This window comes from Mauremys reevesii, linkage group 1 (genome assembly GCF_016161935.1).
Source record: "Mauremys reevesii isolate NIE-2019 linkage group 1, ASM1616193v1, whole genome shotgun sequence".
NCBI classification, from domain to species: Eukaryota; Metazoa; Chordata; order Testudines; family Geoemydidae; genus Mauremys; species Mauremys reevesii.
Window position 1 is genome coordinate 274,498,777 of NC_052623.1, and position 11,985 is coordinate 274,510,761.

At 47.5% G+C, this 11,985-nt stretch overlaps 1 protein-coding gene across 1 annotated transcript; it reads left to right on the top strand.

Annotated features, from left to right (window-relative positions):
* Positions 1 to 11,290, top strand: LOC120374383 (sushi domain-containing protein 3-like). The gene is made up of 5 exons (XM_039493969.1): positions 1 to 88; positions 2,387 to 2,575; positions 4,475 to 4,631; positions 9,911 to 10,096; positions 10,838 to 11,290. The coding sequence occupies exons 1-5, from the start codon at positions 1 to 3 to the stop codon at positions 11,076 to 11,078; spliced, it is 861 nt and encodes a 286-aa protein (XP_039349903.1). The 3' UTR covers positions 11,079 to 11,290.
* The last annotated feature ends 695 nt before the right edge of the window (positions 11,291 to 11,985 follow it).

Sequence of the window (11,985 nt, forward strand, 5' to 3'; positions counted from 1 at the left end):
ATGGCCACCTTCGCTGGAGCTGGAAGTATTGGAAGGGGCTTCCCGAGCGACTTCACCAATAGAACCGACATCCGTGGCAACCTTTCAGGTACTGTAGTAAGCCAGCGTCCCTCTCTCCCTCCCGCTGCAGAACAAACGTCGGCAGGACTGCGGAGTGGTGGGTGAGGGTCTCACTTGCCCGTGGAACTGGTTGGCATGAAAGGCACGAGTGGGTGGTAGGAAAGTGCAGAATATTAGTGCTGTTATGCACATTTGCTGGCAGACCCAGTATCTATAAGCAGGAAGAATCTCTCTGCTCTTAACACGTGTATTTATTGCTTGCAGTCATAGCCCCAAGCACCATGGCAACATCCCTGCAGTGGGAGAGCTTTGTAATTGTATAGGCAAAATTTTTCAGGTGAGGTGAAAGCTCTGACCCCTTTATTTATAGGGGAGATTCCTCTGTGTTACCCTCACTTCTCCCTCTACCCCATGATGACCAGCCCACTGGTCAAAGAGGTCTGAACAGAGCACCCTCAAGAGCTTGTTAACGCTGCTATGAGCATCCAGTCACCCAAGAGCCTGTGTCACACTGATGAACTCATCTATTCTTCTTCTAATCTTAACCTCTGTCATCAAGGGCTGAGGCCAGACACTATGAAAATGAGATAATGTGAAAAGGGGAAAGAGTCCAAGACAATTAAGACGGATCGCCAAAGGATTTTACATACTTTTCTTATGCTTTGGCCACTGTAGTACCTTAACTTGGCCACTCTGTCCGCATGCATTCTGATACTGCCTTTAATTACATAATCATAGACTATTTTCCCCCACAGGACCCATCTCACAAAGAGGCTGAATCCAGGCTGCACATGCAGCCATAAGCAGGGCTGGAATGTTTAGAGCCACAGCACGTGAGATCACAGAGGCCCTGGGCATGGAAGGCTGGTACTTTTAAGTGGATTATCTATGAGAGGGGGACGCAGACACTTTGCAAGCCAGCGAAGGAACGCTGAGACTCAGGAATAATGTTTTCAACTCCAGGTTTTGTGCAGGAGTGTGTCTAGTGACCAGAGACCCTTCCACCCCTATTGTCCCCTAGCCTTTCCCTTTCCACTCCTATCCCCCATTCTGACCACTATTCTTCCTTCTGGACCTCCCCTCCCCTCCCCCCAGCTCTCCTATCCTCAATGGCTCCTGCCCTTCCCCCTGTTCCTGTTCCTACTTTGTCTTCTCCCTGATACCTCTCCCCCCGCTCCCCCCCTGCTCCTAACCCCTTCTGCATGCATTCTATTCACGTTGCTTCCTCCTCCTCCTCCATGCTGCCTGGACACCAATAGGGGTGCACTGCACAGTCTCCCTGCTCTCAGGCCCAGGGCCACATCAGCCAGGAATAGCCATTGCAATAAAACCTTGCTCAGCCAGCCCTTGGATCCTTAGGATGGAGCATGCTCCCTCGCTCAGCAGACATGGTGCCTGTGCAGTCTCAGCTGCACACAGGAGCTGGAGCACGCTCAGTGTAGACTGTGTCTTCACAGCTGTTATCTGCCAGACTCTAAACAAACTTCTGCTGAGCATGTGCAAACAGATTTTTTTTTTGGAGGGCTTATAAATTTAGCCAAACTTGGGCAAATGTTCACAAGAACGCCAAAAGATGTTTCTGACACCAAGATGAGCCTTGCCAAATGTCAAGGCCCTATTCCAAAGCATGGAGGGACTAGAGCTTCTTGACTAAATGGCTTTAAGATTTTTTTTTTTAAATATGAAAAAAACAAATCTCATTTTGGGAAACAGCTGCATTATTGTAGCTGAAACTTTCCCCTTCTTCCTCCCTCCGCAAAAAATCAACCTCCGGCAGACACCCAGTGTGGAAAATTTCAGCCCAAACAAGTTGAACAACTACAAGTATGGTTGGATAATGGAACGTGTCTGGCAACCTTACCTGTAAGCATCATTACTTGTAACACCAGTAACATGTATGCACACCCGCACACATGAAATTCTGGTCTTGGTGACTTGGCCTTGAGTACTGTGGCCCTGATTCAGACTAACATGGAAACACACGCTTCACTGCTTTCCTCCATCAAGGCCGCTATTGTTACAGGCCATCTGGCGAAATGACTTCACTGGAAGAAGCACATGGAGCAATTGCGAGGGGAAGGGATTTTCCAGGCAGACTAACTGAATCCATTGTGATGTTCATCTTAAACACATGTAACTTTAGTGACTAATTAACATACCGAAGAAAGGGAGTTAAAGATCCATCATCTCTTCTCTTTCAATAAGGTTTGAGGGCTCATAATGTAAATCTCTGAAGCACCCAAAGAGGGTCCTCCAGCTATTATTTCTACGGTAAAAATAGCTTGTGTGTAATTATCAGCATTGGTTTGCTTTGTTTCTCTCCCAGTTCAGTGCATGATGCTCCTCCCTCCACCTTACGGATCCTATTACATCGAGAAGGGCACCGGCCTCTCCCTGGGCTCAGTCATTGTGTACTGGTGCAGAGAGGGGTATCAATTGGTGGGCAGTGAGAAGCTGGCCTGCCTCCTCCGAGACAGCACCTCTTACTGGAGCCACCCAGCACCTCACTGCGAGGGTAAGGCAATGCCGAATGAATCCATCACTTTACTTCAGCTAGCACTGGCTTAACAGATTGTTTACACTAGTGTCTTATAACTCCTCTAGCCTTAAGCAATCTGAGTCCACTTCTCCATGGACAAGTCTCTCCTCCACTCAAATCACTAGCAGGGGGGCTGCAATTCATTGGATATTTCGGTAGGCGTTTCAATAAAACCCACCCCTAGGTAATTTGAACTATCTCAATGCCCTTGGAGGAGGAGGGGGGACATTATTGGAGCAACACGTGAAAATGACACCTGCCTACTGCCCATGCTACACCAGTTATGAGGAGAGAGCGAGAGGACTTTACATTGCAAGACTAGCAGTTGGCACCACTCCCAAGTGCTACATTGTTTAGAAGAAAAAGCATCAGGGGAAGTCTTAGAAAACTGCTCAAGTTCCAGGATACTCAGAATTGAGCAACAAGGACGTGAAAGGTGTTGCATTTCTTGGCAATTAGGCAGTGTGACAAAGTTCCTCCTCTGCCTTGATGGGTCCTGCGCTTATTGGCGGATTAGCTCGCCTCAGAGATTCACAGCAGCCCTCAGTTTAGCCACTTTTGCTAGTGGCTCAAATCTGCCGTTCACTCAGCTAACCTCATCACTGGCCAGCATGGGGAAAGGGAGGAGAACAATCCCCACAGTCTCTGCTGGTCCACCTAGTGGGTCAGGGGACAGGCCAGGGACCTTCCCCTCTGGTGGGACCCACAGTCCAGGTCAATTCCTCCTGTATCCCACAGGGAGTTGGGAGGTTTTGGGGGGAACCCGGGCCCGCCCTCTACTCCAGGTTCCAGCTCAGGGCCCTGGGGATCACAGCTGTCTACAGTGTTCCGTGTAACACCTGTGTGACAGCTACAACTCCCTGGGCTACTTCCACATGGCCTCCTCCCAACACCTTCTTTATCCTCACCACAGGACCTTCCTCCTGATGCCAGATAGCATTTGTACTCCTCAGGCCTCCAGCAGCACATCCTCTCACTCCCAGCTCCTTGCACGCCCCTCACTGACTGAAGTGAGGTCCTTTTTAAACCAGGTGCCCTGATTAGCCTGCCTGTCTTAATTGATTCTAGCAGCTTCTTGATTGGCTCCAGGTATCCTAATTAGCCTATCTGCCTTAATTGGTTCCAGCAACTTCCTGATTGTTCTGGAACTGCCCCTGTTACCTTACCCAGGGAAAAGGGACCTGCTTAACCTGGGGCTAATATGTCTGCCTTCTATCACTCTCCTGTAGCCAGCTGGCCCCACCCTGTCACAGCAGGTTAAGGACAAAGGCTATGGGTCATTAACCTAACAATATTCCCTTTCTCCCCCCATTAGTCTATCTGGTCTATTTCAACTGAGTTCTTTGGGGCTAGGCTGGTCTCTTCCTATATGTATGTACAGCACCCAGTACACGGAGGTCCTTGTCTCAGCTGGGGTCTAAGAGACTACGGTACTGCAAAGAAATGGCAGCTAGCTAGAGGCATGAATGGCTGGATGTATGAATTGGGGGATAGCTGTACAGCTGAGTGAATGACTGGGCAGATAAAGTCAAAGAATTTCTGTAGGGGCAGTTTTATCTCGGGTTGGCAGAGCTCTTTCTGCTCCCATCTGCTAGCATGCATGGGCAAGTGCAGAGGTGCAGCTGCTTGTGACCCAGACCCATACCCCACATTACATCTACCATTCTTCAAAGTCTGACACTTCGGTGGAGGAGTTTAACTAGAAAGGATGAATGAGAGCCAGTGCCAACGTGACAGCCGCCCTGTAGAAAGTGCTCTCAGTAGCTCTGTGAGAGGGCTGCTTAACTCCACCAAGGGATCATCCTCCATCTGACCAAGCTACTGTTGTGCCAGCCTCAAACTCCTTACAGGCGTGTTCCATGTTTATCTCCCCAGCCATCCCAAAGCCCCTTGACAAAGGGTTCCGGGTAGCAGTCATAGCCTCTCTCATCAGCGGCGTGATCATTCTGACCATGTCAGTCTCCTTTGCTACATGCTGCTTGCGTGACAGGCTGCTGAGAAACAGCGCACAGCAGCTGGACACCAGGGAGGAGTAAGTACCTTTGGATTTTGGACAGAATGATATTATTTTATCATAGTTGCTAATTCCTAGTGTACAAGGTCTGATAAGAAGGTCTAACACAAGGGTTGGCAACCTTTCAGAAGTGCTGTGCTGAGTCTTCATTTATTCACTCTAATTTAAGGTTTCACATGCCAGTAATACATTAACATTTTTAGAAGGTCTCTTTCTGTAAGTCTATAATATATAACTAAACTATTGTTGTACGTAAAGTAAATAAGGTTTTTTAAATGTTTAAGAAGCTTAATTTAAAATTAAATTAAAATGCAGAGCCCCCCGGACCGGTGGCCGGGACCCGGGCAGTGTGAGTGCCACTGAAAATCAGCTTGAGTGCCACCTTTGGCACGGGTGCCATAGGTTGCCTACTCCTGGTCTAACAAGTGACTGGGGGTGGGGGAGTAGTGAGGCAGGTTGGTTTCAGACTGAAAAAGATTTGGGGCTCATGGTGGATAATCAGCTGAACATGAACTCCCAGTATGATGCTGAGGCCAAAGAGCTAATGCCATCCTGGGTTGCATAAATAGGAGACACTTGAGTAGCAGTAGAGAGGATATTTTACCTCAGTATTTGGCATAGGTATGACCCCTGCTGCAATTGTGTGTCCAGTTCGATGTCCACAATTCAAGAAGGATGTTGATACATTGGAGAGGCGTCAGAAGAGCTGCAAGAATGATTAGAAAACCTGCTTTATAGTGATTGAGTTCCTTAAGTCTATCTAGTTAGCTTAACAAAGAGAAGGGTAAGTGGTGACTTGATTACGGTCTATAAATATCTACACGGGGAACAAATATTTAATAATGGGATCTTCCAACTAGCAGAGAGATGTAGAAGACGAGCCAATGGCTATGTAGCGGCATGGTCACCCTGCTCCAGCCCTGAAGGGGTTAAAGCAGCCCTGGAGAGGGCTGTAGCTGGGAAGAGGGAAGCTGATGGGGAAAGCAGCCACAGCTGTGGCCAGCTTAACCAGGGCCCAGCTGGCCCTTGTAAGAGGGCTGTGGGCCAGAAGCTAGTGCGCACACACTCACTCTAGCTTCTGAGAGAGAAGGACCGGGCTGCCTGGGAGCTGAGAAGGGTACCAGAGGTGGAGCAGTGCTGGGGAAGGGTAGAGGGAGCTGGGGAGCTCCAGCCAGGAAAAACCCCAGCCTGTAGGCCTTGCAAAAAGAGCCAAATAAGTACTGGGGCTGCAGAGGGGCAGCCCAGAGATAGACAAAGGCAGCAGGTCCTTACCCCCTTGCCGATGATGAGTGGCCATGCCAGACTGCAGTCTGCCCAAGTGAGCGGGGGCTAGATGACTGGCAGTAGCCACTGAGGCAAGGTGGGTTTAGAGGGTTGGGGGGGTTCTCCTGGGAGGGGAAACCCAGAGCGAGGGGGTACTGTGGTGAGCAGAACCCCTGGGCAAAGGGCACTGGGGTCTGGGAGGGACACAGGGACAGTGGCAGGCGAGACACCAGTCTGCAGAGGGTGCTCCGGGCTGGAAAGAGCTAATTCCCAAGATGGCCAGCAGGAGGCACCGCGCCAGTGAGTCTTTGCCCCACCACAAGCTGAAAGCTGAAGAAAGATACATTCAGACTACAAATAAGGTGTAAATTTTTTAACAGTATAACATTGGAACAATTCACTAAGGGTTGTGGTGGATTTTCCATCAGTGACAGTTTTTAAATCCAGATTGGATGTTTGTCTAAAAGATCTGCTCTAGGACTTATTTTGGGGGAGCTCCCTGACCAAGAGTGCTGGAATGGGGTGTGGGGGTCCTGGCCCCCTCACTTTTAAAAGTGGGATGCTATGTCCTCCCACTTTTTACCACCTATAAGGGCAAGCAACAGGGGGGCAAGGATAGAGAGAAGTGAGCAGGGGTGGGGTCATAGGGGTGGAAGAAGAGACAGTGGGGCCTCGGGGACAAGGGGAGGGATGGGAAGGAGCCGCAGAGCAGCAGTGGTCCCCCCGCCCTTTTAAGTCACTTCTGACACTCCTGTCCGTGGCCTGTGTTACACAGGAGGTCAGAGTAGATAATCACAGTGGTCCCTTCTGACCTTGGAAACTATGACTAAGAAGGATGGTGCTGGCAGCACCAGCCCTATCTTTAATATACTCTTCATTGGCCCCTTGGGGGCAGACATGAGATAGTGTTCCTCCAAGTCACATCAATGCAACATCAGCAATGTCCACACAGTGCCTAGCTGCAGTGTCTCTTGACTAGAGTTCTCTCTGGAAAAGCAGAAAAAAGTCAGGACTTCAGAGTGAACCTCTGAGATAAGAAGAGTATCCCGTAAAGTCCAGAATGTGCATTAACTTCTGTTATTTCAAAACTGATCTTTACCAATGTATGGATTGTGTTCACTTATTGCAGGGGGAATCAATGCAGCAAATCCCATCAATGGAGGGGTGGATTAGCTCTACTGACAGAAAAAACCCTTCTGTCGATGTAGGAACCACCTACACTATGCTGGAGTAGCTGCAGCTGTGCTGCTGTAGCATTTACAGTGTGGACAACCTCGGGAAGCTTTCCTTTAGACTTCCACAGTATTACTGGCATGCAGAACATTACATTAGAGTGAATAAATGAAGATTCGGCACAGCACTTCTGAAAGGTTGCCGACCCCTGATCTAGCTAGAGAACAAACCGCCAGTACAATAACATCAGTACTGTTATTGAGCCCATTGATAAACTGGTAATGCCACCTGCTGGCCAAAGAGCTCCACTATCTTGAAATTCACAAATCTTACAATGGTTCCATATGCTCAAAGACAAAGAATGCAGAGTTCATATTTTCCACTGAAATAACGGAGTTGTAGATATATATCATTTGGCTCTACCAAATGTTTTGCAGGAAGAGAGCTTTGACTGAGTATAGATAAGGTGCAGTCAAGGTATTATATTAAAATGTAGAAAACCTGTTTTGCAAAAAAAAATAATGTAGGAGAAGTTCCTTTACACCTGTATCACTAGTAAGAGTGAAGTAGTGCTAGAATTTTAACACAGGACTCCAAGCATAATCATTAGCCCATGATAAAGCCTGTTCCACAGAGGTAGCGATGCACAAAGAGGAAAGCTACAGTACTTGGAGCTAATCCCCTCGTGGCAGTGGATTACCAGGAACACTGGAGAACTCTCCCCCAGCGCTCGCCTGCGACCACACTCGCACTTCAAAGCGCTGTGGCTGGAGCATCCCACGGAGTGCTTTGAAGTTTCCAGTGTAGATATACCTGTACCTGTGGTCATTAATCACATGGCAAAGTAGGAGATTAGATACATTGGCCCTCAGAAATTCCAGCCTATGTAATCACATTCTTCCTACATACATACTGTATCTAACCGCAGTGAGAATGTAACACTTCCCCCTTGAACACTGTAATGTGGCTGTTTACTGTTAAACAGCTGCTGCATTCTACAAAGTGGAGTATATATAGACTCAAATTCGCCAGTGGTTTCAGGCAGGCAGGGAAAGCCAGAGGTTTGCTATATGAATCACAGTTGATTTGCCTCAGATTGAGAGAGAAAAAGTGAAGCAACAATGCCAGAAGAATAGTCCAAGGCAAATGGAAACACAAATACTTTGTACACTTATGTAAAGGGCCTGTGAAATCCTCCCTTTCCTCTATAGCAACTGCCAAAACATGCCCAAGAGAGCTACACAGGGTGATGAACGGTTTCATCAAGACAGAGTGACTAGTTAACAGGTTTCAGAGTAGCAGCCGTGTTAGTCTGTATCCACAAAAAGAATAGGAGTACTTGTGGCACCTTAAAGACTAACAAATTTATTTCAGCATAAGTTTTCTTGGGCTACAGCTCACTTCTTCGGATGCATAGAATGGAACCTGTCTGTGTGTTCCATTCTGTGCATCTGAAGAAGTGAGCTGTAGCCCAAGAAAACTTATGCTGAAATAAATTTGTTAGTCTTTAAGGTGCCACAAGTACTCCTGTTCTTTTTTTAGTTCACAACAAAACACATCATTGCTCACGGCAAGGAGCCACTTTCCTGCTCAGAACACCACATGTATCCAGGAGGCCTCTTAGGACACCTGGAACCAGACACCAAGTGTATGCCCAATATCTGACAGACTCTCTTTGAACTAATTTGATCCATTCATACAACAGAAAGCCCTAGATGTTCTGAAGTAGATGGGAGTCACCACCTTTGCGAATCAAATCCTTGCTCTGGTTGACTAGTGAAGAACAGCCAGAAGTAACTAGAACTTTTGAACAGGGTCAGCTCCTCATTCCAAGAAACGTTGAATGAGGATTAACTGAACTGGTGACAGGAAACACATTTTTACATCATGCACAGTTTAACCTGCAGAACTCACTGCTACAAGATACTAAGCACTTGGCTGTAACGCTATGATTAAAAAAGGATTAGACATGAACACGCACAATGGGAAAAATCTACAGCTATGTTAGTGAGGATATTTTTAAAGGGATCTAAAACCTCGTGCTTCAAGGTACAAGCAAACCACTGAGTGGTGGGGTCAGGACACTTTTCCTAGAAGGCAGGTTATTCCATAATTGTGTAATGGGATTTTTGTTTGTTTTTAACCTTGCTTTGAAACATCTGATACTGCTCACTATCAGAGATAGGACACTGGGCAAAGTATCACAGTGATAAATGTGGTTTGAAAGTCTAAATAGAATAAATTTGAGTTAAAGTATCTCCTTAATGACATATATAAATATAAAGCCGTAGGGAGCAAGAGGGGCCACAGCAAGAGTTAACCCATTCATTTCTTGCACAGTCTCACTTTGCAGTGGAAGTCTGAATAGGGCTTGATGCTACACCCCCTTGCAGCCAGATTCCCGAGCTTGCAGACTGCCTGGAGGAAGTGAGAGTAGCTGAAGGCAGCCCCCCTCTCCCAGTAATCACATGCAATGTCTATGCAGTGCTCCTTACCTTACCAGGCCAGGGACCAAAGGCCCAAAACATAGAGCTGGTTGAAATTTTGTGACTGAAAATGGAGTTGTGTCAAGAAATGTTCTATCAAAACCAACATAATTTTCTGTGAATAATCAACATTGCCAACATTTTAGTTGGCAAAATGTCTCCTGTTTAGCAAAGTCAGCCTGTATTCTCTTGATCCAAGTTTCAAGCATTTTGATGAAATGGCTCTGAAAAATGCAAGTAACAGAGATTGCAGTTTGTTTTCTGCAGTTCTCAACCAGTCCTACGGAAAAAATCTTTATAACTGATTCTCACCAAAACTTGAGCGCATTCAACATTTCTGCTTTGTCTCTCATTGTTTCTCTTTTCACTTTTTAGGCAACAGCATGGCAGGATGTGCCGGGGTGCAAGGCAGGCTGATTCCACTAACAAGGAAACGGAGAAGCAACGAAGAGCTTTTGGGAAATTGAAGCACCATCGCAGGCTTGATTACCGCATCTCCGCCCTCCGTAGTTCTGTATACCCTGGGGCACTTGCAGGGTGCAGTAACCAGGGATTCCAAAGGTACTGCTGTTGCCATTACCCAATAGGGACTGCTCACCCATGGAGGTTGCGTCCAACAATGTTGGTAGGAAGACCCCTAAAGTCAAAGACTGGCTTCTTCACTGGGAAAAGTGTTAATTTCAGATCACTTCCCCTTCACAGCACACATGCCCCAAAGGGTTTTCAAATCCACATCAGGGACAGAACATAATAATGAGCTTTTTCTCCCTGGTTTTTGATCAGATTGGGATACGAGGCCTGCTATCATGCTGTAATGCCGAGCTGCAACTGTCCCGGCTGTTCCAGTGCTGGGTTCTGCTAAAGCACCATAGTCCTGGTTTGTAGCAACCCTTGTTGCAAGACTGGGTCTCTTCTGTTTAGGAATTTAGTAATTTTCCTGATTTACCATATGTGGTTATTTTGCAGTGTAACTAGAACACTTAGTAGGGACTAATCCAGAACTCAGTTTCCTTTTGTATTACACCCAAGCACTAGAAGGCACATTTGCAGTGGGGAACAGTTAATATATTTACTCACTTCCTTACTCAATGCCTGCTCAGCAGTGCAGCAAATTAAATGCACTTTTGCCTGCTGCCTTTTGGAAGGTTGAAACATGCTGCCATCAGGACAGAAATGATAATTCTCTGCTGTCCTTGGATAATTCTGATAGAATGGAGCAGGATTGGTTGGGTTGAAACAGAGGGAGATGTCCTATTAGCCGTGTGTCTTGTTCTCACTCTTCTCACTTTTGCCTTTAAACAGGAGTCAGGAGAATTCACACCAGCCAGCCATGCAAAGCTTATGCTCTGAAATCCATGTCTTCCCACAAGTGGTTCTGCGGCCAGGGGCAACACCATCTGCCTCCTCTATGTACATTCATTTGCCCCAGAAGCCAGGAGATATCTCCCTGGCTATAATGCCTTGTCATGCCAACTCCCCCAGAGATGTACCCACAGCTTACTACAGAGGATATGAAGAACATAAGACCTTAAGCCTGTATTGATAGCGATCAGCTTACAATTTTAAGCCATCACCCATTTCCTTATTAACACCAATTCCTTGGAAGTTTTCTGAGCTCAGCAAGCAGAGTCATATGACAATCAGTTTGACTGGATTTTCAAGCTGTCTATTGCAAACAGGTGGAAGAGAGTGACATTTCATGTTGAAAGTATATTTGACTCCAATCTTGTTTAATTCTGCACCAAGGCTGTTTACATGCTTGTTTAAAATGTAAGATCATGTGCTATAAGGATCCTGATTGTTTTAGTGAGAAAGTGAACAGCTGAAGATTACAATACTGCCTGAGCACATGTAAGCATTTCATTTCACACCATTCTGACCATCTATTCTGTGGATAAGTTTAACTCTGAACAGGGCCGGTGCAAGGAAGTTTTGCACCCTAGGCGAAACTTCCATCTTGCACCCCAGCTAACCCCCAGCAGCTAACTCAGCCTCCCCACCGCGACAGCTAACCCCTCTCCCCTGTCCCCACAGCAACTAACCCCTCCCGGGAGACTTCCTCCCCACACGGCAGCTAACCCCTCCTGGGGAGACTTCTCTCCTCCCCCCGCCACGGCAGCTAACCCCGCCTGGGAAGCCCGCCCCAGCTCACCTCAGCTCCACCTCCTCCACTGAGCACACCGATGCTGCTCTAATTCTCCTCCCCGCCCAGGCTTGTGGCGCTGATTGGAGGAGACTTAGAGCTGGGCTGTATGCTCAGTGGAGGAGGCAGAATGGAGGTAAGCTGGGGCGGGGAGCTGTTCCCCTGTGCGCGCCGCCCCCCCCCCCCCCGTAACTGCAGGCAGCACTCCCCACGTGCCCGCCCCCCAGTTCAGCTCCACTCCACCTCCTCGCCTGAGGGGACTTTTAGGCGCCTCCAACCACTAGGCGGCTGCCTAGTTTGCCTAAAC

Bases quoted from the DNA above. Each gene is read 5' to 3' on its own strand.
- LOC120374383 (XM_039493969.1), top strand. From the start codon at position 1: ATGGCCACCTTCGCTGGAGCTGGAAGTATTGGAAGGGGCTTCCCGAGC. The intron at 89-2,386 runs GTACTGTAGTAA...TTTCTCTCCCAG, and splicing joins CATCCGTGGCAACCTTTCAG to TTCAGTGCATGATGCTCCTC. The intron at 4,632-9,910 runs GTAAGTACCTTT...TTCACTTTTTAG, and splicing joins CAGCTGGACACCAGGGAGGA to GCAACAGCATGGCAGGATGT.